The 23,568-nt window shown below is 40.5% G+C and overlaps 1 protein-coding gene across 1 annotated transcript in view; it reads left to right on the forward strand.

The window, feature by feature from the left end:
- Positions 1-23,568, forward strand: part of Mdn1 (midasin AAA ATPase 1) — a 124,396-nt gene that overhangs the window by 52,317 nt on the left and 48,511 nt on the right. Inside the window, exons 36-57 of the mRNA XM_013351852.2 lie at positions 320-528; positions 1,192-1,314; positions 4,597-4,794; positions 5,800-5,907; positions 6,229-6,417; positions 7,099-7,188; positions 7,276-7,539; positions 7,685-7,946; positions 9,311-9,470; positions 10,674-10,790; positions 12,185-12,393; positions 13,405-13,553; positions 13,882-14,093; positions 14,532-14,752; positions 16,067-16,180; positions 17,000-17,132; positions 17,959-18,074; positions 19,054-19,187; positions 21,807-21,964; positions 22,152-22,272; positions 22,505-22,715; positions 23,156-23,384. Of these exons, the coding sequence (XP_013207306.1) occupies positions 320-528; positions 1,192-1,314; positions 4,597-4,794; positions 5,800-5,907; positions 6,229-6,417; positions 7,099-7,188; positions 7,276-7,539; positions 7,685-7,946; positions 9,311-9,470; positions 10,674-10,790; positions 12,185-12,393; positions 13,405-13,553; positions 13,882-14,093; positions 14,532-14,752; positions 16,067-16,180; positions 17,000-17,132; positions 17,959-18,074; positions 19,054-19,187; positions 21,807-21,964; positions 22,152-22,272; positions 22,505-22,715; positions 23,156-23,384 (3,727 nt within the window). The remainder of the gene's footprint in view (positions 1-319; positions 529-1,191; positions 1,315-4,596; positions 4,795-5,799; positions 5,908-6,228; positions 6,418-7,098; positions 7,189-7,275; positions 7,540-7,684; positions 7,947-9,310; positions 9,471-10,673; positions 10,791-12,184; positions 12,394-13,404; positions 13,554-13,881; positions 14,094-14,531; positions 14,753-16,066; positions 16,181-16,999; positions 17,133-17,958; positions 18,075-19,053; positions 19,188-21,806; positions 21,965-22,151; positions 22,273-22,504; positions 22,716-23,155; positions 23,385-23,568) is intronic.

Consider the following 23,568-nt stretch of genomic DNA (forward strand, 5'->3'; position numbering starts at 1 on the left):
AATACCTCCTCAAAGTGATGCTTGTAATAAGGATGCATAGTATTCGAAATGTAGTTTATAAGAATGTCAGCAGCTAGATCTGTATTTGTGGTGTTGATGTGTATGGTTGTACTAGGCACAGTTGAGAAAATATTTTACGGGCTTCAAAATTCTGTAAGGCATTTATGGATCCAAAGCTGGGAGAATCCTGAAAGAGGGGATAAACATTTTGTTCCTGTAGTACTCACCTCACCGATAGTAGTAGATAACATTGGGTGGAGAGGTGTATAGGGTTTGATTGCCCTTAGCTTGTGTCTCACTTTACTTTTCTTTACTTAAGGACCTGTCCTGAATGGGCACAGTATTGCTGACTATGCACTCAGTGCAGGCACCACAGCTATGAATGCACAAAGGCTCTTAAGAGCTGCTAAACTGAACAAACCTATTCTCCTGGAGGGTTCACCTGGTGTTGGCAAGACAAGTTTGGTGGCTGCATTAGCAAAGGCCTCAGGAAATACCCTGGTTCGAATCAACTTGTCAGAGCAGACGGTAAGCATAGGCAACCTAAAATGCATGAGATAAAGAGAGGTACAATTGTCTACTTATATAGATTCCCTATGAGAAATCATGACTCTCAGTACCACAGCTATGTCACGCGGTGATAAATCTTCCAGAAGCCTCCAAACTAAGTCTTCTGCATTCTTCTCTTATTTAGATGTTTTAATTCCAATTTTGTTTTGACAAAGAACTGCTCATTACTGTATGTAATGTACCATTTAATTTTTTTCCTTTCTCAAAAATCCTAGAGGTAAAGTAACTTTTTGGAAATTATCTTATGAAAATGTGGGACAAAGATGAAAAATTAATCGGGATCTGGGAACAAGACCCTGGCATTGTTACTGCTCTTGCTAATAATGTTTGTGCTAAAGCTCACCAGTTGATCTCCAAGAACTAATGACCTGAGCATCTGTTCAAGGAGAGTGGTACTTGGTGCATTTTGATCAGAAGATTCTTGGGGCATGCTTGGGCTCCTGGTAGATGGTGTCTGGTATAGTTGGGACACTACAGGAAAAAGAAAAAAGGAGGGTCAGGGAATATTGTATAAGGTCCACCCAAGCATTTATCATTTCAGATTTAGGGTTTCAGGTTTCAGTAGATTTGTTTTTATAAATTTTGTTTTTTATTTGGTAATGGTATAACCTTTTGTTCCAGGACATAACTGATCTGTTTGGAGCAGATCTACCTGTTGAGGGTGGCAAAGGTGGAGAGTTTGCCTGGTGTGATGGACCCTTGCTGGCAGCTTTGAAAGCTGGCCATTGGGTTGTGTTGGATGAGGTGAGTATCAGGACCAAGATGGGACCACAAATGGCTAAAAAGCAATCAGAAAGTGCAGAACAAGGTATTTTAGTGGAGGGGCTTATGATGAGGACAGAGAAGACTAGTAAAGTCCTTTAATGTCACTGCTAGTCAGAAATGTCTCATGGCAGAGCGCACGTGCAGAAGGATAATTCTTGTTGTCTTCCTTGATTAACTGACATTCCTTCACCAAGATCATCTTCATATTGAGTTTTCACCAGAGAAAAGCCACGTCTCTATTCACATCTCTGGCAGACTTGCTGTTCTCACATTTATTTCAGAAATACTTTGCAAATTTTATCAACCACTTCAGGTTTTAATAATGCTCCAGGGTAGCTGGAGATAGATATACACAATGACATAAAAACAGTAAATAATCAATGTTAAATATATATATTTAAGGGCTGAAGAGCTGACTCCAAGCTCAGGAGCACTGACTGCTCCTCCAAATGACCCGGGTTCAATTCCCAGCACCCACATGGTAGTTCACAACTGTCTGTAACTCCAGTTCTAGGGGAATGGACACCCTCACACAGACACACTTGCAGGCAAAACTCTAATGTTCATAAATTAAAAATAAATAAAAAAATTTAAAAGCCCAGCACTCATACACACACACACAATTTTTTTTTTTTTTTTAGCTTTGACTATTCATGTAATTTTTTTTATCATGACATAAAGCTAATTCATTTTTTCCCAAATGCCTAGCTGTTCCATCTTAGAGAGGGTGTCTCGTTTTTTTTTATTTATTTATTTATTTATTTATTTATTTATTGAGGATTTCTGCCTCCTCCCCGCCACCGCTTCCCATTTCCCTCCCCCTCCCCCGATCAAGTCCCTCTCCTTCATCAGCTTGAAGAGCCATCAGGGTTCCCTGACCTGTGGGAAGTCCAAGGACCGCCCACCTCCATCCAGGTTCAGTAAGTTGAGCATCCAAACTGCCCAGGCCCCCCCAAAGCCAGCACGTGCAGTAGGATCAAAAACCTATTGCCATTGTTCTTGAGTTCTCAGTAGTCCTCATTGTCCGCTATGTTCAGCAAGTCCGGTTTTATCCCATGCTTTTTCAGACTCAGGCCAGCTGGCCTTGGTGAATTCCCGAAAGAACACCCCCATTGTCTCAGAGTGTGGGTGTACCCCTCGCGGTCCTGAGTTCCTTGCTTGTGCTCCCCCTCCTTCTGCTCCTGATTTGGACCTTGAGATTTCTGTCCGGTGCTCCAATTTGGGTCTCTGTCTCTGTCTCCTTTCATCGCCTGATGAAGGTTAATATTCAGGGGGATGCCTATATGTTTGTCTTTGGATTCACCTTCTTATTTAGCTTCTCTAGGATTGCGAATTATAAGCTCACTGTCCTTTAATTATGGCTAGAAACCAAATATGAGTGAGTACATCCCATGTTCCTCTTTTTGGGTCTGGCTTACCTCACTCGGGATAGTGTTTTCTATTTCCATCCATTTGTACGCAGACTTCAAGAAGTCCTTGTTTTTTACTGCTGAGTAGTACTCTAATATGTATATATTCCATACTTTCTTCATCCATCTATTGAAGGGCATCTAGGTTGTTTCCAGGTTCTGGCTATTACGAAGAATGCTGCTATGAACATAGTTGAGCATATACTTTTGTTGTATGATAGGGCCTCTCTTGGGCATATTCCCAAAAGTGGTATTGCTGGGTCCAGGGGTAGGTTGATCTCGAATTTCCTGAGGAACCGCCACACTGCTTTCCAGAGTGGTTGCACGAGTTTGCATTCCCACCAGCAATGGATGAGTGTACCCCTTTCTCCACACCCTCTCCAGCAAAGGCTATCATTGGTGTTTTCATTTTAGCCATTCTGACAGGACACACACACAAAATTAAGAGTGCTAAGTGCTGAATCTTTTGGGGGTTCTTCAATGTTAATTCAGAAAGCGGCTGGATGGGATGGCAGTTTCACTGGACGCAGACCTCTCCTCTGGTCCTAGATGACAAGGGGAGTGTTCTATGAGAATCAGTCAGCTGATTTGCTCTCTGCTGACTTGGGGCAGATACCAAGGAGAGATAGGTGCCCATGGTTATAGAGTGGGGCAGGTCAGAATATTTATGTGCAAAAGAGAGAGCTTAGATTTAAGCTAAAGGCCACACTGACTGTATTCAAGCTCACATCCAGGGATTGAAGGACAGTCTGGGCTTGGATACCCACTTCGAGCAATTTTTTATTTGGGCATGTACAGACTTCGCCCTGCTTATAAGACATGATGAGGTCCTAGTAGGAAGAATTCAGGTGATTGCTTTTTATTGGTTTGCATTCTTCCACTCTCTTTTTCAATGTTATCTAAAGACCATTTGTGTCTCATATCTGTGAGCACTGATACAGAATCTGAAGGCCTGTATTTAGTTCATTTGTTATGTCCTCAATTGCAAAACAAAAAATTGGTTAAAACCTCTGTAGACAGACACACTTAGTGTTGTTATATCACAACTTTGAAACCCATTTGAAGATGTTGTTCAGGGGCTGGAGAGAGGGCTCAGCGGTTAAGAGCACTGGCTGTTCTTCCAGAGGACCTGGGTTCAATTCCCAGCACCCACATGACAGCTAACAACTCTCTGTAACTCCAGTTTCTAGAGATCTGATACCTTCATACCAATCCACATAAAATAAAGTTAAATAAATTAAAAAAAAAATGTTGTTCAGTCAGCATGTTATTACAGAGACCAGTGAAAGTTCATTATAATCCACATAATTAAATGTGTTCCAAGATTAAAAGTTTGTTTCAAGTTTAGTCTTTTTATTTCCTTTTCTTACTTAAAAACTTACAAGGTGTAGGATGGATGGTTTGGTGGTTGGGAGCACTTGTTGCTCTTTCAGAGAAGTGCTCTCCAGTTTCCAGCATTCACATTAGTTATTCCCAACCACTAATAACTCCAGTTCCAAGGGGTCTTAGAGCTTCTGACTTCAGCATGCACCAGGAACACATATGGTATGTATACATACATACATACATGCTAGTAAAGCGCTAATGCACATAAAGTAAAATAGATAAATCTAAAAAGCTTAAAGCCACATACAGTTTATATTCATGCATATTTCTAAAATTATATAAATTTAAATTTATATATAATTTTTACCCTAACCTAGATCTCTTAAATATATGAGAAATAAAATGAGTTTCCCTGATTTCAATCAAGAAAATCTATTTTACTTTACTACTCATTATTTCCCTCTCTTTTGTTTTAGTTATACTATGAAATAATGAAACAAATATTTGTGCTTTCTCTCCCAAATAGCTTAACTTGGCTTCTCAGTCTGTGCTCGAAGGACTCAATGCTTGTTTTGATCATCGAGGAGAAATCTATGTACCAGAGCTAGGCATGAGTTTTCAAGTTCAACATGAAAAGACCAGGATTTTTGGTTGTCAGAATCCCTTTAGACAAGGAGGCGGGAGGAAGGGCTTGCCTAAGTCTTTCCTTAACAGATTCACTCAGGTAAGATTCCCTGCTGCCTTAGAAACTAGTTGATACTAGCATATCCACTTTGTCTGTAATCGAGGACTTGCTGAATGGCCCTCCTTTCCTGCCTTACCCTGTTGTACTGCGACCTGGAGACTGATTGCTTACCATCTACAAGACAGTGAGGTCACCGCCCTTGTAGGGCTTTGTTAATACTCTCTGCTGTAGAGACTGGTCATTAGTAATTTCAGGTGATGATCTTTTACAGGTTTGTAATGAAAGTAATGTATTTCAGGATTAAAATTTGTGAACAAAGAACTGACCTGAGCTGGGCATGGTGTTACATACCTTTAATCCTAGCTCTCAGGGAGCAGAGGCAGGTGGATCTCTTTGAGTTCAAGGACTACACAGTGAGACCCTATCTCCAAAAAAAAAAAAATTTCTACAGTATCCCTCCATCTATCATTAGCAAAATCAAAAATGTTACATCTTTATATACATGCTTATTTTAGTTGGTATTGTTCAGAGTTTGATTAACTTAGAATTTGGAAGTACCTCTAGATGTTAGCTCTGATATCCTGTCCATTGATGATTAAGAAATTGCTGAGGATCCCTTAACAATGTTTATTGTGCTGAAGAGTTAAGAGCACTGCTTGCTCTTGGAGAGGACCCTGCTTTGATTCCCAGCATGAAAGAATTTTTATTATGAAAACTATCAAAACAGAAAAGTTGAGTACATCTTATAGCGATCATGTTCATACTAACTGTCTGAGTCTGAAACTATTTAAGAGTACTGGTAGGAAATTGTTGACAACAAATGCAGTCTAAAAGTGAACTGCATGAGTCTCTTCTCTAATTTACTAGGTAAAATTTAAAAGCCAAGCCTGTTGTCTATATTTTGAAACTCTAGTTTTTCACTGTAAGAAATTTCTAAAGTTCAATTATTTCTCTTTAGTATTAAGTAGAACTACCACAGAACATAGTAGTATAGTCATTTTCTAGACAAAAGCATTGATACTGTGTTGTGTTTGGGTTTTTTAGGTCTTTGTGGATCCCCTTACGGTAGTTGACATGGAGTTCATTGCCAGTACTTTGTTTCCAGCCATTGACAAAAATATTGTTAAGAAAATGGTAGCTTTTAATAACTATGTAAGTACCAACTTGTATTAATCTTTTCTCTTTGAAATCAGCATTCCCTTAGAACAAACCTCTACCAGTCTATTGGAAGAAAACGACAGCATCTGCAAGTTTGTATTGGGGTGTGTGCTACCCTTCTGATGGCCACAGCCTCTGTGCAGTGTGGGGCACAGCAGTGATGCTTGCAGAGTCATTTGGAAGTTTAGGTTAGGAGGATGCATTTGAATCAAACCTATTAATTCCCATTTAAATCCCATATGTATGTGTAATATAATGTTACATAGTGCAGTGTCTGGTAGGGTATGATTGTCAATAAGAATGTTTTATTTCTAGATTGATCATGAAGTGACTGTTGAGAAGAAATGGGGGCAAAAAGGAGGACCCTGGGAATTTAACCTCCGAGACCTTTTCCGCTGGTGTCAGTTGATGCTGGTTGACCAATCTCCTGGCTGCTATGATCCTAGCCAGCACGTGTTTCTAGTTTATGGTGAAAGAATGAGAACCAGGGAGGACAAAGAGAAAGTGAGTCGCATACTTCATTTATCTTTCTTCGAAGAACTGATTCCTTCTAAAGATGACATTCTTCTTTTGTGTTTATTAGTATTTTGGTTCTCCTACCCATCTCTCACTGACTCCTTAGGCTTTAAAAAGAAATCAGTATACCTGTAGTTGATAGAAACTTTGTGAAGGCAGTGTTTCAGGGAGTCGTATTATTGATTAGATGAATAATTTATGATAATGATAATTTATGAAGTGGAAATAATAACTATTCTCCAATGCAGTGCTCTGACTAATACATTTTTCCTCATAATCTTCAGGTTAGCACTGATTTTTTTTCTGTTTGTTTATTCTCCCTTTTTGTAAGTCCACAGTGGCCTCGGTTCATCTCACTGTCTCCCAAGTCGGGATTAAAGGTGTCTGTCACCATTGCCTGACTTCTAGTGGCTTTAGCTTTGCCTCTGATCTTCTGGCAAGATTTATTTATTAAAATACAAGTAATATACTGCTGTAGACTATAGGGATGTGCTACAATACCCAGCCTTATCCCATGATGTTTGCACGAAAAAACTCGAAAGGAAAGGATTTGCTGGTATTGTCTAAGTATGGTGGCTTGTCGCTGTGCTTCTTCTCTGAGAGGATCCATTTTAGCATCTGGTAAGAACTTATAAGGATTTATATTCTCGTTTCCTTATCTTCCTTTAGGTCATCACTGTGTTTAAGGATGTGTTTGCTTCCGATTCTAAGCCATACATGGGAACTAGACTGTTTCACATCACTCCATATGATGTTCAGGTAAAGAGACGGGATAGCCCTTTCCCCTTTGACAGTTTTCCATAGCTGCTTCTAGCTCACTAAATACCACTGCCATATTTCCTCCAGATCGGCTACTCAGTCCTTTCTCGCAGCAGCTATGTTCCTCATCTGTCCCACCGGCCCCTGTCGCTCCTGCACCAGTCATTCCAGTCTCTGGAACCCATCATGAAATGTGTGCAGATGAGCTGGATGGTCATCCTTGTGGGACCATCCTCTGTGGGCAAGACCAGCCTGGTCCAGCTTCTGGCACACCTTACTGGCCACACCTTAAAGATCATGGCAATGAATAGTGCAATGGATACTACTGAGCTTCTGGGCGGATTTGAGCAGGTACCTGGTATACTTTTATATATTTGTCAGGCATAGCACAACAAACTTGTGGCCTGTTATGGGGATTTTTCTGTTAGTGGTGACTACATATAACAGTATCCTTTTGCTTTGGCCACTGGCTTTTCATGTGCTCTGGAAATTGCAGGTTGATATTATCCGACCCTGGAGGCTGCTACTTGAGAAGGTAGAGCGCACTCTCAGGGTACTGCTAAGGGACAGTCTTCTTACCAGTGCTGATGACACAGAAGTAGTATTGCGAGCCTGGAGCCATTTCCTTCTGACATACAAACCCAAATGTCTTGGTGAAGATGGTAAAGGTGTAACCATAGAGATTGTCAACAAACTGGAAGCAGTATTGCTGCTTATGCAGCGACTCAATAGTAAAATCAGCTCCTACTCCAAAGCTGGTATGATGTACTTGTTATACACTTGGCATCTTGTGTCTTTTTTATAGGAATGTTTGTAAATGTCATGTCATATTTTTAATTCCATGTAATGATTATTACTTAAGACTTGAATGTTCACTTTGAAAGTAAAATGCTGAAAGAAAGTATTTCAAATTGATTATACTGAAAAAGGCAATAGGAAAATAGCTAGTTACCAAGCTCGTTTTATGTTCATTTTATGCTTATTCAGCTGCAGGTCAATCCATAACATCCATCACTGGGAAGTATTACTTCCTACTACTTCTCACAAAATAAGCATTTTCATTTTCCCTCTGTCTAAATCTTTCTGGATGTTAGACATTTATTTTAAACTGTGAAGCACTACATTATATTTTATCTTTTCAAGTCCGTTGCTCTTTTTCTGGTAGGTAATAAGTTGGCTATGAATTATTTTAATCTTTCTAAGATAGCTTTACACTTTTCAGGCCTGGGAAGGAATAGCATTTCCTCTTGTGAAGCATCTCACTTGCTGAATGCTCTGTGTTTGCTGAGCTTGCTCCTTGGGCTAGTGGGAACTGGAGAGACCCAGTTTTATTCCAGCCCAGTCTTTATACAGATCACTTTTATAAAGATGTGCAGGTCATTTACCCAAAGGCACAAGGTCCTCCTCCAGGGACTTTGTGTCCTTTTTTGAGGAGCCTCTCCTTTAAAGTATGCTGCTGCCCTTTCAAGTTGCTCCACTGGGCCTCAATTCAGGGAGACCCTGGTATCTTTGGTTTCCTTCCCCTTATTTGTAGCTTCCTACATAAGCAATTATAGAGTTTCATCTTGGTTTTACCCTCCTGCTCTCAGCTACACAGTGTTGTGCTCCCTCTTACTCTGTCATGTTACCACCTCCTCCTCCCAGTTTTCAAGTTAAAAATGGGAACTTAAGTCTATTCTCGTGGCTCAAACCAAGAATTCAATGTAACATTTCTAACAAAAATTACCATATGAAAAATTCTAGACAAGGACTGTTAGACTGTAAAGTATTTGTGAGCTATATCTATAGATGGATGGATATATGGATAATATCACTAATAAAATCTAGTGGCAGTAATTATACTTTTGTCAACTTACAGCTCTGTAATGTAGAATTATAATGCAGTGGATGGGAGACCTTCCTTCAGACATTTTTTAAATTGAAACATTAAAATTATTCACCAAAGTCAGCCCTGAGTATGTAGCTTTTAATTTGGAAAGTTATTGAAAGTTTTTGTCTGTCCTAAACATAATTTTATTATCTCTGTTCAAACAAGTGTTGGGTAGGAGGCTGTAACTTTATTATGATTACCGTATTTTATTATTATTATTGTAACTTTATTATGATTACTGTAATGTTACAGACTTCACCAAACTTGTCGAGGAGTTCCGAAGTTTCGGGGTGAAGCTTCTGCAGTCAGCCAGTGGCCGGAGTCATGGCAGCTTTGAATGGGTTGACAGCATGTTAGTTCAGGCCCTGAAGTCTGGAGATTGGCTTTTGATGGACAATGTTAACTTCTGCAAGTAAGTACCCAGTCATGTCCAGTTATGCCCAGTCGTGAGTGGATCTAGCTGAAACTTGGCATGTGTTTGCTAACTGTAAACACACACTGGGGCTCCCTGCATTAGGTCAAGAAAGCTATTGACTTTCTCCCCTATCAGTGCATCTTCCGCCATTCTTAGACTGCCATATGGTGAACATACTAGATGACTGAGTGAAGGCTAACAAAATTGGTTTGCTTTTCTAAAGAGCACTAGACCTTTAACATTAGAGATTACTTGTTAGGATCATTTTAAATACTGATTGTCTGAAATAGAGGATCTGATATAGACAAACATTAGTAAGTATTACCAATGACCATAATTCATATTTTTATCCTAGAATGAGAAAAAGGGCAAGGAGGAAATTGCTATAATAGGAGTTATTTTTAAGTAGTGCTTTCTCTGAGAAGCTTTATTTGGATATTTTCAATCGAAATCCAGTTTCCTTCCAGTGTATTTGATAATTTTAAGGGGGATAGGGGATAGATCTATCTGATACTTTTTCCATGTTTTATTTACTCAATGAATGGTTCTTTTATATAACTATGTGACTTAAGGAGTGGGAATGAGAGAAGGGAGTTGGCCCTTGTGTTGGAGCCTGCTCCCATAAGATCAGCTGGAGGTATCTGGGGGCAGGGGTGAGGTTTAAGGAACTGTTAGATTGAAGGCGATAAAGACAACAAACAGGGTAGTTTTGGGGACTGCCAGCTTACTCTGTGCAGCCACAAGTGTATTTCAGAACCTGCTTTTATACAAAAGCAGAACAAAGTACAGCATAGGCAGTCAGTCAGTATCTAATCATTCTTGTCTTTGAGTAAGCAGTTTCAAAATCTATCTCCACGTTCCTCAGATTTGTCAGCAGCAGTATTCTCTCTACTAAATAGTGTATTCTTTTCTCATGGGCAAAATGTTTTTTGCTGTGGCTTAATCAGAACCTTCTCCCAGCCCTCAAGGATACTTGAGAAAGCAGAGCATTGAGGCTTGTTGACTTTTAAGTCAGAATTGACTCCAGGTGGAAACTGGGTCACTTGTGTGCTTACCACACCCTTGGAGGAGATCACAGTGCTATATGGAGTGATCTGTGGAAGGGAGATGTGGGTCCAAAAGCAAGTGCAAACTTGTGCAAGAGTAATAGAGTCAAGGCAACATGTCAGCCTAAATATCATTTGAATTCTCATTATGCAGTCCCTCAGTGCTTGATCGTCTGAATGCTTTGCTCGAGCCTGGTGGTGTCCTCACCATTAACGAGAGAGGAATGGTGGATGGAGCCGCTTCCACAGTAACACCACATCCCAGTTTCAGGTACTTCTGTCTCTCAACTTTCTAATAAAAAATTTGGTCGCTTCAGTAACAAAGGCAGATATATCTAATAGAAACTCTTTGTAAACTGTGCACCGTGTTCTGAGAAGGCAACCTTCAGTTAAAACATATATATTAAGGCCCTCTTGTTTCCCACATACTTGTTAGGCTTTGAGGACAGCAGAATACAGAAGGGTCCTTCTCTGGAGTTAACAGTAAAATGTAGAAAGTCAGTCATAATCCTTTGCTGATGGCCCAGGGAAAAGAAAATGTGTCCTGTGTTACAGGATCACATGGGTGGGACTTGTGAAACAAGGATGGCATCCATGGTTTGCGTGGATTGACTGGACAGATGGGAAGCTGTTTATTAAGAAGGGCATACTACCAGAAGAGCAAGTTAGGTCTGGGACAGCCAGCCAGGAATACATTCTTTCTGTTTCTGACTAAGGGATGAAACAGAACCAAACATGAGAATGTGGAGCGGCATGGATGAAGAAAAATGGACTGTTAGCAAGAGTCGTGCTGGCTAGGTTTATGTCAGCCAGATATAGAGTGGAGTCATTTCAGAGGAGGCAGCCTTAGCTGAGAAAGCTCCTACTAGATTGTCTGTGGGCAAGTTTGTAGTGCATTTTCTTGACTGATGGTGCGGGAGGGCCCAGCTTACTGGGTGTTGCTACTCCGGGTCAGGTGGTCCTGGATATTATAAGAAAGCAGGCTGATCAAGCCAATAAGCTGCAGTCCTCTGTGGCCTCTGCCTCAGTTCCTGCCTGCTGCCTCTTTAGATAGACTGGGATGTGGAGCTGTAAGGTGACGTGAACTCATGGTGCTTTATCACAGAAGTAGAAGCCTCACTAAGGTCCGAGTTCACTGTTCTTTGCTGCTCTCTGTGAATGGATGGAACAGCTGGTTAGGATGGCCGGAGTGGGAGAGTTTCCGAAAGCAAGACTCTGAGTTCTCAACACGGGTCCTTAAAAAGCCAGTATATGCTGGTAGAGAAAGGGCTCAGGGGTTGCAGCTCTTTCAGAGGTCTGGTGTTTGGTTATGAACACCCACATTCAGCACCTAAATAACTATGAGAACTCTAGCTTTAGGGGATCTGACACCCTCTTTAGGACTCTGCAAGCATCCACACATACATATGTACCCATGTCAAGATAAAAATAAATCTTTACAAACAAAAGTGTAGGCATAAGGAAATTGATGTAGTGGTGTTGATGTGCGTTAAAAAGAGAGGTGTGGGTAATAGTATCATAACACCATGAGGTGGTGTTATCTTCTTCAGTGGATTTCCTGTAGGTGAGACACATTTGGTGCTAGAGGCCCAAACCATTAGTTACACTGGGATTTGATTTTCCTCTCCTTCTCAATTTCCTTTTTTATTATTTCTTATTTATTAGGCTTTTTCTTTCCATGGATCCTATTCATGGAGAAATTTCCCGAGCTATGAGGAATCGTGGACTTGAAATCTACATTTCAGGAGAAGGAGATGGAAGCAGCCCAGATAACCTGGATTTGAAAGTTCTGCTTCACAGCCTTGGGTTGGTGGGGGACAGTGTGTGTAACATCCTCTTGGCTCTGCATACAGAGGTCCAGAGCATTGTTAGAGGTGAGCTACTTGACTTCTGAGCCTTTGCAGTTGTAATGCTGTAGCAATTCTCGTGGCTCTGTTGGGCCTGTAGGCCAGGATTTCTCACATTTGCTGTGCATTGAAATTAAAGTGATCAAGAAAGCATGTTTAAAATGTTATCTCCAAGTACCTCAAAAAGTGGAGTTCTGCTCCTCTGAGTGAACTGTAGCTGTCAATCTTTTAAACTCAATAGGGAGCTACAGAGATGGCTCTGTGGTTACAAGCACTTGCTTTTCCAAGAGGCTGGCATTTATTTAGTTCCTAGCACCGTCAGTGAACTCAAGGGAATCCAACGTTCTTCTTGCCTCCTTGGACACCCATATTTGATGCACAGATTGATATGTATACATATAATTAAAGCAATAATGAGTACATGCCCCTCCAACAGGGACCATGTCTTGAGTAATTCTGTTTTATGATTCAAGAGCTTTACCTTCATGTCTCCTGGGTCACCATTGTCCCTTATGAAGGGGAAATAATGTAGAAACTTTGAGTTGAAGCAGCTCTAATTTTGTCATTTTTTTTCATGCAGTAAAAGAACTCGTAGCAATAGGTGAAGTAGTTTTTACTATTTACTGAGTAATTGCTTTGTGCTGGGTACAGTTCAGTCTATCTGTTCTGCATGCTTGCTTCCCTGTCATAGATGAGGCCCAGTGGCTGAAAATGTCAGAATTACTTATACTGACAGTTGGGATTTCACAGAGGGCCTGTTGCCCTTTGTGTGGTGTGTGTCAGCTTGAGATTAAAGATACAGTGACAGCTGTCAAAGAGTTCTGATACACTGCTGGAGGTCAGAGAATAAGAGGGAAGACAGATGGGGGGGAGAGATAAGAATGTTATTACACATCTGTTGAGCTCTCGGAAGACCCCAGATACAAAGCAAATACATGGTTAGGAGTCAGTGTACAGAAGAGTAAGGATATATTTATCAGTTTTTAGCAAAGATTTAGAACACCTTTTGTCACATATGGCAATGTTTTATTTTTCTAGGTTCTCCGACATCATCACTTTCTACTCTCAGTCAGGCTGCAGTACTCATTGTTCAGTACCTACAGCGAGGTCTGAGTTTAGACAAAGCCTTTTTTGAAGCATGCTGGGATGTGTATGTCTGCTCTCAGCACTCAGCGGCAAACCGGAAGGTACTGTGAATGGATTATACCACCGTCTAAGTTGTAACACTGAAGTGGAGGAAATTACTTTGTGAATGGCAACTTTTAACAGAGTTGACTGCTCTCTTGTTGTAGAGATCTGTTATCTAGGTTCTTTTCTGGAAAATGGTTTTAATTTAAATATTCCTTTCCCTAAACATTGGTAAAAATTTAACTAGTGTTATTCATTAAAGAATGTGTCTAAGAATTGTTTATTGGTGGCTGTGTGAGCCTTGGAATCTCTCATGCATTTATCTGTTGGTGATTTTGATAATGTCACTGTGTCAGTGCTCTTGACTTGTTGTTTCACATTCTGCAGCTTGTGCAGGCTTTGCTGGAGAGTCATACTTCATCTCTGCAAGCTCGGGAAACCTGGGGACACTCCATTCTTGCCACAGGGCTGTGGCCAGATTCTGTGCCTTCAGCTCTTTTTGCAACAGAAGATTCTTGCCTGTCTGTCGTCCGAAGTGATGGGCAGATCCTGGCATACTGCCTCAACAGGATGAGCATGAAAACTAGCAGCTGGACAAGGTCAGCAGAGCCTTTAGTGTGTTCTCTTGGACAGCCTTTGCAGAGGTCAGCCAGCCCAGCATTTGTGACCCCTTATTATCACATTTCTACTGTTTAATATGGCTATTATTATCAGTCCCATTTGATATCATCTGATGAGCCAGATGTTCTGTTTATGGCTGTTATATGCTCATAGAGAGCAACCAATCAGATGTGTATCCACACACTAGGATGGAATCCAGGCAGAGCCTTTGTCGTGCTGAGCGTATTTCTGCCACTCAACTACACCCCATCCCTAACTGCGTGTCTCACTGGTTGATTTGGTTTTTGTTTGGTTTTTTGTCTTTGCCGCTTCATCTCTTTGATATGGTTATTTGCAAAACCATTATCTTTGAATTTTTTGAAATGCCATGTGAAAGACTGTTCTAATTCCAGCTTTTCTCTTTCTGTGAGTTGCAGGAGTCAGCCTCTTACTTTGCAAGACTTAGAGAACATTATGCAGAGTTGTAACCCTGAGAACCTGACATTCAATGCAGTGGAAGTGGATACTTACTGGGTCGATGAACCGGACGTTTTAGCCGTGGCTGTTAAATTGCTCATAGAAAGAGCAACCAATCAGGATTGGATGCTCAGAGTTAAATGGCTTTGTCATTTAGCCAAGAACATACCACAGGGGCTCGGTGAGTAGCAGAGCTTGAATTGTCCAGTGGAGGGGTCTACATATGCTTCCCTTGTTGGAGCACCTCGGCGACATGTTGGTCTGTGACCGCACTGTTGAAGTTATAGCTGGGAAATGATGAACAGCTGTGTTGTTGTAAAGTAGCTGTTAGATAGGGACATGTCTGCCCCTTGTGTATCAAGAGAAATGCCTCAGTTTGTCTTCCTTTTCGGGTCAAAGGGAAAATATACTGCCTCGTGTTACCCCCCTTTTCTTTTTTTGGTCTTTCTTTGTGTAGCCTTGGCTGTCCTGGAACTAGATACCAGGCTGGCCTCGACCTCACAGAGATCTGCCTCTCTGCCTCCCAAGTTCCAGGATTAAAGGCCCATGCCACCACACCCAGCTGTATCATGTTACTTTTAGCATAAACAGTTTTTTTTTTCCTATACAAACATTTTCTCTGGGAACAGTGTTGGTTTTAAACATTTATTTCCCCTTAAGATGCCCAAATTACTAATCCTGATTTTTTGTTTGTTTTTATTTGTTTGAGACAGGGTCTCATGTAGCTCTGGCTGGTGGAGAACTCAAAAAGGTATATCAGTCTCTGCCTCCCAGGTGCTGGGACTAAACGCATGGGCTACCATGCCTGGCCCCAATCCTGTTTTCATATTGGTACTGCTAGATACTTGCTTAATTTGTCATCTGTTCAGAGCAGAGAAAAGACAGTAACAATGACAATCCCTGCCTGCACTGTGGAGTGTAGGATATGGAACTTCTTGGTCATTCATATGCCTTGTAAGCAAAGTGGAAGTTCTAGAATTGCTTTCACTGCCAGCACCAAGGAGACAGAATTGTGCCCCAGGCTTGTTGGCCAAGCAGTATAACCTAATTGGGAAACTATAGACAAAGAAGAGACCCATCTCAGAGGAGGTAGATGGTTCTGAGTGCCCAAGCTTTCTCATGTGCATGGACCTGCACATACTCCCATTAAAAAATGTCAGCCTTAGTAAATGAATGTATATGACCTCTCTGCTTCCCAAGAATTTGTAGATAAGCAGGCAAACACATATCTCTTGTTTAGTGACATTGGTATCAAAATAGTTGTAGAGAAATTTGTGATATTTTTATTGTTTTATATGATTGCTAGAGAGAGTAACACAAATGAACAGAAAGAACATAAAGTCTTGGAAGTTCAATAACTTGTAAACTCCAGTGCTTCATTAGCCCTAGCCACAATTCACTCGTTTCTGTATAGCTACTGTTTGACTGTTTTCATCATTGCAGAACGTTCTTTAGGCAGTATGGCTCTGAGCCTTAACAATACCTCTCCTTCCAGAGTCCGTGCAGATTCCCCTGGAAGCCAGTGCCACTGCTCTTAGAAATTTTTACTCAAATTCCCTCTCGGCTGGAGTCAGTAATGTCTTGAAAATATTACAGACAAATATAATAGGTATGTACCTGCTTTTAACAGGTCCCACCATCACCATGTGTTTCAGAAGACTTGATATATGCAGATGCAAACTGTCTTCAGAACTGTTTTGTCTATCATCTGAAGGGGTTGAATGGTATGCTAGGAAGAACCTGAGAGTGTAAAGATGAAGTCAGCTATGTTAGAGAATGACTGGTAGAAAAATGAGGCAATGTAAAATTTTTATTTCTGTCTCTTCCACTTTGAAGATTTTTGTTTACTATCATATTAACTAAAAGTTTTCGCATAAAATATTTCACTTGAGAGAAAACTACACGGGATCATTTGCTTCAGATACAAAGCCTTGATAACACGAGTTAGTCTTCAGTATATTTCTTCTTTTGATAATTAAGTATTCATTTGAAAGCTGGGATCACATGTCCACACTGACATGCCTGGCCAGTTCTGGTTCTGAGATGGAGTCTTGACGTTACTCAGGCAGGTGCTTTGAGCCTGGGCACAAGCAGTTCTGCCTTAACCTCTTCAGAAGCTGGGCTACATAATCATTACTAGGCATGGTCAGTGAAATGGTTTTAAGCAAAGTAATCTTGAATTGTTCTGTTTTGTATTTGAAAGAGGAGAGTGTTATATTCTAAGGTAGGAGGAGGTTTTGGTACACAGGGGTGTTTGAATTTGGAAAGGAAGTAGAGAAGCTGCTGGCTCTGTATTACTGCAGTGCCACAGACTGAAGCTGCAGGGTTCCGCATGAGCCTGTGTGTGGTCAACAGGAAACAGTGAAATAGTTTAGACTTTACAAGTCAGGCTTGTTAATTGTACAATTTTTGTCTTTCTTTAAACTAGATGACTTTGTGATCCCTCTGGACCCCCGGTGGAACATGCAGGCTTTGGACATCATTAGAAATTCAGTGGACTTCGATCCACAAGCAGACCAGTCTCAGCAGCTCTTTGCCCTTTTAGAATCAGTCGCAAACAAGTAGGTGAAACCTAAAGCTTGAGACACTGTCATGGCCTTATCTACTACTATATAACAAATACAGGTTATGTGGGCTTTAATGTTATGAAATAAACAGTAGGTGTTAGATGTGTTCACTCAGCATTAGTGGTGGGCATTATTTGAAAGCTAACCTATCTCAGGATAGTTGTGTTTCTTCTGCATGCAGGTCCCAGCAACTTTCCATTATCTACTCATGCTCTCAGACACTTGCTTCAGGTGTCATCCTCAGATACACAGCAGACAGGAATAACTCCTGCAACTTAAGTAAACATACATGTAAATTTTTTTTTTTTTTGGCCTAGGCAAGTTCTTGGTTTTGTTTTACCCCCAAATTGGCCATATATTTTAAAAATATAAATGTATAATTAAAATGCAGTATGTATTGTATGCTGGTATGTAATAATGAACATGTGATTTTGATGAATCTTCTTGTAAAGTGAACCCATGAGTATGATTTATCACAAATGCAATGATAGTCACTATGCAGAGTTCAGGTTAATGTCAGACAATGGAGTAGTCTTAATACCAGTGTTTGCCATCTACCTGCCTCTTTTGCACCCTTCCTCTCTAGTCCAGAATTTGCAGACAAAGAACGGGCTAGATGAAGGGAATGATGATGCTTCAGATTATTTCTGTACTGTAGTTGTAGATCAGTGGTAGAATATTTTTGATCTAGTATGCCTGCTACCCTGAATTTGGTCCCAGTACTATGTGCCCTTGTCTCCCCCACCAAAAAAAAAACAAGTAAACAACTTTGCTAATTCCAAAGAAGTTCTGTTAACCAGTAAACATTACTTCATCCCAGGACAATTATCTATCTTGACCGGGAAAAGAGGATATTCACTGAAGGAAATTTGGTGTCCATTGGTAGTAAAAAGATAAGAAGCAGTGTTCTGAGGATGTCTATTGAATTCCATAAAGGTAAAACATTTTCCCTTTTGCATTGTGGTTATGCTGTTGCTGCAGTTAGAAGACATACTCAGCAGCTACTGCTTTTGAATTCAGTTTGAAATGAACTATATCCATCACTGATGAATGGCATTTACTGAAACTGGTTGTCCCAGGTGCTCAGCTACGTGCTGCTTACAGGTCCTCACAGCAAGCCTTTGAAACTAAGTAGGTTCTCAGCTCATGAACTAGGAACATGAGACACATGCAAGTTCAGGATCCGATTTTTAGCAAGTAGAAGAGCTAACACTTCAAAAGCAGGTTTCTTGGCTCAGAATATCTGTGCAGAAATCAAAACGCTATGAAGATATAAATATTTTAAAAGCTCATTTTTGATAACGTAAATTAGCGTCATTTGAGGGGAAACACCCTCACCAGATAGGCCCAAGGGCAAACCTGTAGTAGCTTTTTTAGATGGAATATGGACTGAAAGTCCTGGTGTTTTATCACAGTGATAAAAACCCTAAGAAACCGTCCAAATACATGGGCACTGGGTTCAGTGTTTTGCATTTTGTTACTTTTTAAAAATTATATATACATACTTACGTGTAGTATTTTGCTTGCATATATGTGCGTGTACCACGTGCTTCCCTGGTGCACTTGAAGGTCAGATAACAGCTGTCATATGGCTGCTGCAACCAAACCTAGTTCCACTGAAAATGCTGTAAGTGCTCTTAACTGCCAAGCTATCTCTCCAACCCCAGTTTTTTGTGTTTAAATGTAGGTATAAAATGTAATTTTGCTATGTTGCTTGTATTTTCCACTAAGACATTTATTAACATCTATGGTATTACATAACTCCATAATACATACAAAATATGCTTTTGATTTTGAGCTTTCTAATAGACATTTGTACTAAATATAACATTAAAATTTATATTGTAATTTATTGTTTAAAAAAAAGCCTGAAGATTAATAGAATGTTCTTGTTTTATTTGTGTTGACTCTTAAGATCCAGAGAGCTATCACAGCCTGCCCCATGAAATTGTGGCCAATCTTGCTGCTTTTTTTGAACTTTGTGATGCACTAATCCTGCTCTGGGTACAGTCTCCTCAAGGGATGGTTCCTGACACTCATGTCAGTAAGGTGAGGCAAGGCTTTTTTACCTTCATTGTTTCTAAAGAGTACATTTTGACATGTATATTTTTGTAAAACGGATATATAACAATCAAGACAGGAAGATACTTATTTTCATTCCTAAAATCTTCCTTGTGTCCTTTTATATTTCTTTCCTCTCTTTATCCATAATCTATCTGTAATCACATAGCCATCGAATGGAATTGTACAGTATAAATCTTTGGTCTGGCCACTTTTTTATTACTTTGACAGACATAGTGACCAACTTCTGAAAGAAAGCATTTAATTGCTTGCTTACAATTTCAGAGGATTCGTCCATGACCATCATGGTGGGGAGCATGACCTCAGGCAGCCAGGCATTACTGCGACAGTAAATGAGAGCATATACCTTATCCCTGGGTAGGGGACAGAAAGAGTCTGAGCCTGGCTTGAGCTTTTAAAACTTCAAAGCCCACCCCCAGTGACACAGCCAATCCTTCCTAAGTAGTTCACCTGCTGAGACTAAACATTGCAATATATGAGCCTTTCTCACTTGAACCACCACAAGATGCATTCATGTAGTTTGATGTTTAGCAGGTTCATTATTATTACTGACTTACAGTCTTCTTTTAGAAATGTTCTACAATTTATCCCTTTGCCTATTAGTGTACATTTGGGTTTTACAATTAAATTCTAGTTTACCTATGCTTTCTTATCTGTCATTGTCACATGTGGATTAAATAACATTTTAATTCCAATTTATTCTTGTAAATTTAATAAAATGTTTTAGTCATAGGCCCTTTTTTCCATAAAGGTTACCAAAAACCACAGAAAGGTCTTGTTTGTATGGTGTCTCTGTCAGTATTAAGGACCATTTAGTTCTATTAACACAAATGACATATTTTAATAAAAGTAGCCATTTTTCCAAATAGAAATTAGATCACTACTTCTTTTAAAGAAGAAAGCTGGGTTTCCCGTCTGCTTTCTGCAATTAGTCATATGGTGTCATGTGTATTTAAATCTGTGAAGGAAAACTGCTTCCTACACTGGCTTTTCTATAGTTGAGGAGGTTGAAAAAGAAGTAATACTGTTTATGGCAGGCATGTTCTTTAGGGGCACTTCACATCCCTGACAGATGTGTATAGACTGAACCAGTGTTGAACTTCAGTGCAATACTCGTGTAGTTTTAATGTGTGTGTTTGTATTGATAGTTTGAAAAGGTTGGTCATTGCATTTTGATGTACTTTTCCCTACAAGTAAAAGGTCACAAATTTCATCAGGAAAAATTTAATCACAGGGGAACTGTCAACCTCTTGGTTTTTCTTGAAAATCCAGTTCACTTCACCCACTGTATGTCCTGGTTCTACACTCATAGATTGAACTAACTTTAGGTCCAAAATAATACATTTATTTTCTATTTAATTTGGCTCTTTAATGAGTTGGGTTGATGTTGACTTTGTAAAACTGACTCCCCCTTCCAAAAAGTATTTCTGTACTGAACATGAACAAATCGTTTTTTTGTTTTGTTTTATCATCTTTTTTTCTTTTTAGACACATATTTTATATGTGTGTGTGTGTCTTTTGCTTGCATGTGTGTGTGTGTGCACTTCATGTGTGCCTGATGCCTGTGGAGGCCAGAAGGCACCAGATCCCCTAAAACTGTAGCTACCGTGTTGGTGCTGGGAAGTGAACCCAGGTTCTCCTCAAAAGCAAGTGCTCTTGGCCAGTGAACCAACCCCCTCCAGCTCATTGTCATTATTTGTAAAGGCAGTGTAGCAAGTTTTACATAGCATTCCATTGACTCTGTCTTACAGATAATCTAGAGATGATTTAACATGTTTGATGATAAGTGCAGGTTATAGGCAAACCTGCTCATTTATTTGAGAGGCTTAACCATACTTTGGAGTCCAGAACAAATTCCCTGAATTGAGTGAGGAGCAATTATATTTTAAATGTTTGTTGCTGTCCTTTTCTTTTCTTTGGTGGGTGCACCTGCCCCAAGTTTGGGTCTTTGGAACTATACCCAGAACCTGATGTGTGATAGGCAAGTGCTCTACCATGCCTCCCTTCCCTCCAAATAGCTTCTCAAAGGGAAAAGTTTACTTTGTGTGTGTTCAGTATGATTTTTGCCACCAGTTATACCTAATCAGTTTGTCAGGCAGTTTTTAAAATTTGACCATTAATTTAAATTTCAATTCGTTAAACAAAGTAAATAAAATGTTATGAAGATAGCTTTAACCTCATGAAATTTATAAAAGTATCCACTGGAGGGAAACCATTTGTAAGATGCATAAATTCTGCTAGCTAATTAAGACAGTTGAATTTTGAAAGTGAGCAAAATAATAGAATAGACGGGCTCTCCAGACATACAGAGACTGGAAGAGCTGGGAGGGTGTATCAGCAGCAGCTCTTAGGGTTGTAGATGGAGATGTTAGCGAAGTAAGCACTCTGGAGATAAAGCTGCTAGTTAGGGATTAGTGTGCAGGAGGGGAGTTAGGGCAGCAGTGACCCCCAGCAGAGCGGTCTCACACTGGCCTTGGACTCACAATCCTGCTTTCCCAAGTGCTGGGATTGCTGGTTTGCACTACCATTTGCAACATGTTGTGTGTCTTTTACTAACCGATTGTCATGGTTTTTCTTTGGTTTTAGATCTTAAGTTCTGTGAAATGGCGGGACCGGTTTTGGACTGTGGCTGATGCGGTGACATTAGATGCCCCAGGTCTGGCTTTGCTTGCCCTCCACTGGCACTGGGTTTTGAAACATTTAATCCATCAGATCCCCCAACTCCTGGTGAATCATGAAGACAAGTAAGACTCCTATTTTGAGTGGTAATGTTAATATCTGTAATGTTAACAGATAAGAGGATTTAAACTGAAAACCATTTCACCTTGCTTTGATGTATTTCCTTAGCATATTAGTAAGCACATTACATTAAAATGTAAAAATGTAGAAGACTTTTCATGGTATCCAGCTTTTTTCCCTTTTTCTTTGAAGATATTATAAAGAGGTACAAACTGTCTCCGAGCACATCCACAGTTGTCTGGGCACCCCAGCTGGCAGCTTTGCTGGCATCAAGAAGCTGCAGGCGTTCCTGGGACGGCCATTTCCTTTTAAGGTACATCTGGAAACATGTGGTCAGTGAAACCCTGGGGTTCTCCCGAACCTGGAAGCTCAGGTAGACTTGCTTTTGCTCCAAAGCTAGCTCTTCATTTCATCCGACAGTGCTCCTACTCACTCTTGAGGCTGGGTGGAGTTGCATTCCCTGCCCCTGAGCACACAAGCTGTGCTAGGCTACTGCAGAGCGCTTCCTTCCAGCTCTTGAGTCTGCATTCTTGGGTTTATTTCAGGACAAACTGGTAGTGGACTGCTTTTCACAGCTGCAAGTCCTTAACAAAGCCCTTGTCATCAAAGAGCAGCTGCCTGTCTTTGGGGAGTGTGGGTGGCAAGAAGACATTAATCGTCTCCAAGTGGTTGCTTCTGAATGGAATTTGAAGAAAAGTCTCCTACGGGCCTGGGGATTGATCCTCAGAGCTAACATTCTGGATGGTGTCAACCTAGGTAATATTTTCTGGTGTCTGGTTTGTTGAAGCTATCTTCTTCACTGTTGCTCATAAAGTTTCCCCTCCGACTTTAGTCATTGGACTGAACTCCACAAGTATCGTTCAGTTATAGTATTAGATTAGTAGAAGTTAATATGAGTTTATGCCAGGTGGTGGTGGTGCACACCTTTAATCCCAGTAATCTGTGTGTTCAAGGCCAGCCTGGTCTGCAGAGTGAGTTCTAGGACAGCCAGGGCTGTTACACAGAGAAACCCTGTCTCAAACAAGAAAAAAAGAAGTTAATATGATTTTAATAGGACAAACTTAAAATACATGTTGACCAGCTAACTCAGGTTAATATCAGGGACAGCAGTGCTCCCAGGTGTTGGGCATCTAGACTTGGACTTACTTAGAGTACTTTGTTCTAATCCATCTCTTTCTTTCTTATTGGAATTGAAGATGAATTGAAGACTCTTGTGAACATTCAGGGTTTGGAACTAAAATCCAGAGGACTATCATGTGGCTTCCTGGAGAAAGCACACGAGACTTCTTCCCCATCCCAGCCAAGCTTCAGCTCTTTAGTCCACCTCAGCAGGCTCGTTCAGCTGTGGCCTGCAACCGAGTACCTGGCTATGCTGTGGCAGCACAGAATGACAGCTGATTTTGTAACACAGGCTTGTCTGAGCCGGTAAACACTTCTCCATTATTCTCTAGAGGATTACAGATTCTCTTGTTCCGTTATCTTGTGTGTGTGTCTTGAGGAGGGATTGCTGAGGCTCAGGAAAGTCATTGCCCTTTTAGAAAACCAGTCTTCCTGAGAATGCTTTGATTGCTTTGGTCTCAAGCCTAAACCCATCAAGTGCTCACCAGTA

The sequence above is a fragment of the Microtus ochrogaster genome, linkage group LG5 (genome assembly GCF_000317375.1).
Source record: "Microtus ochrogaster isolate Prairie Vole_2 linkage group LG5, MicOch1.0, whole genome shotgun sequence".
Lineage (NCBI taxonomy): Eukaryota > Metazoa > Chordata > Mammalia > Rodentia > Cricetidae > Microtus > Microtus ochrogaster.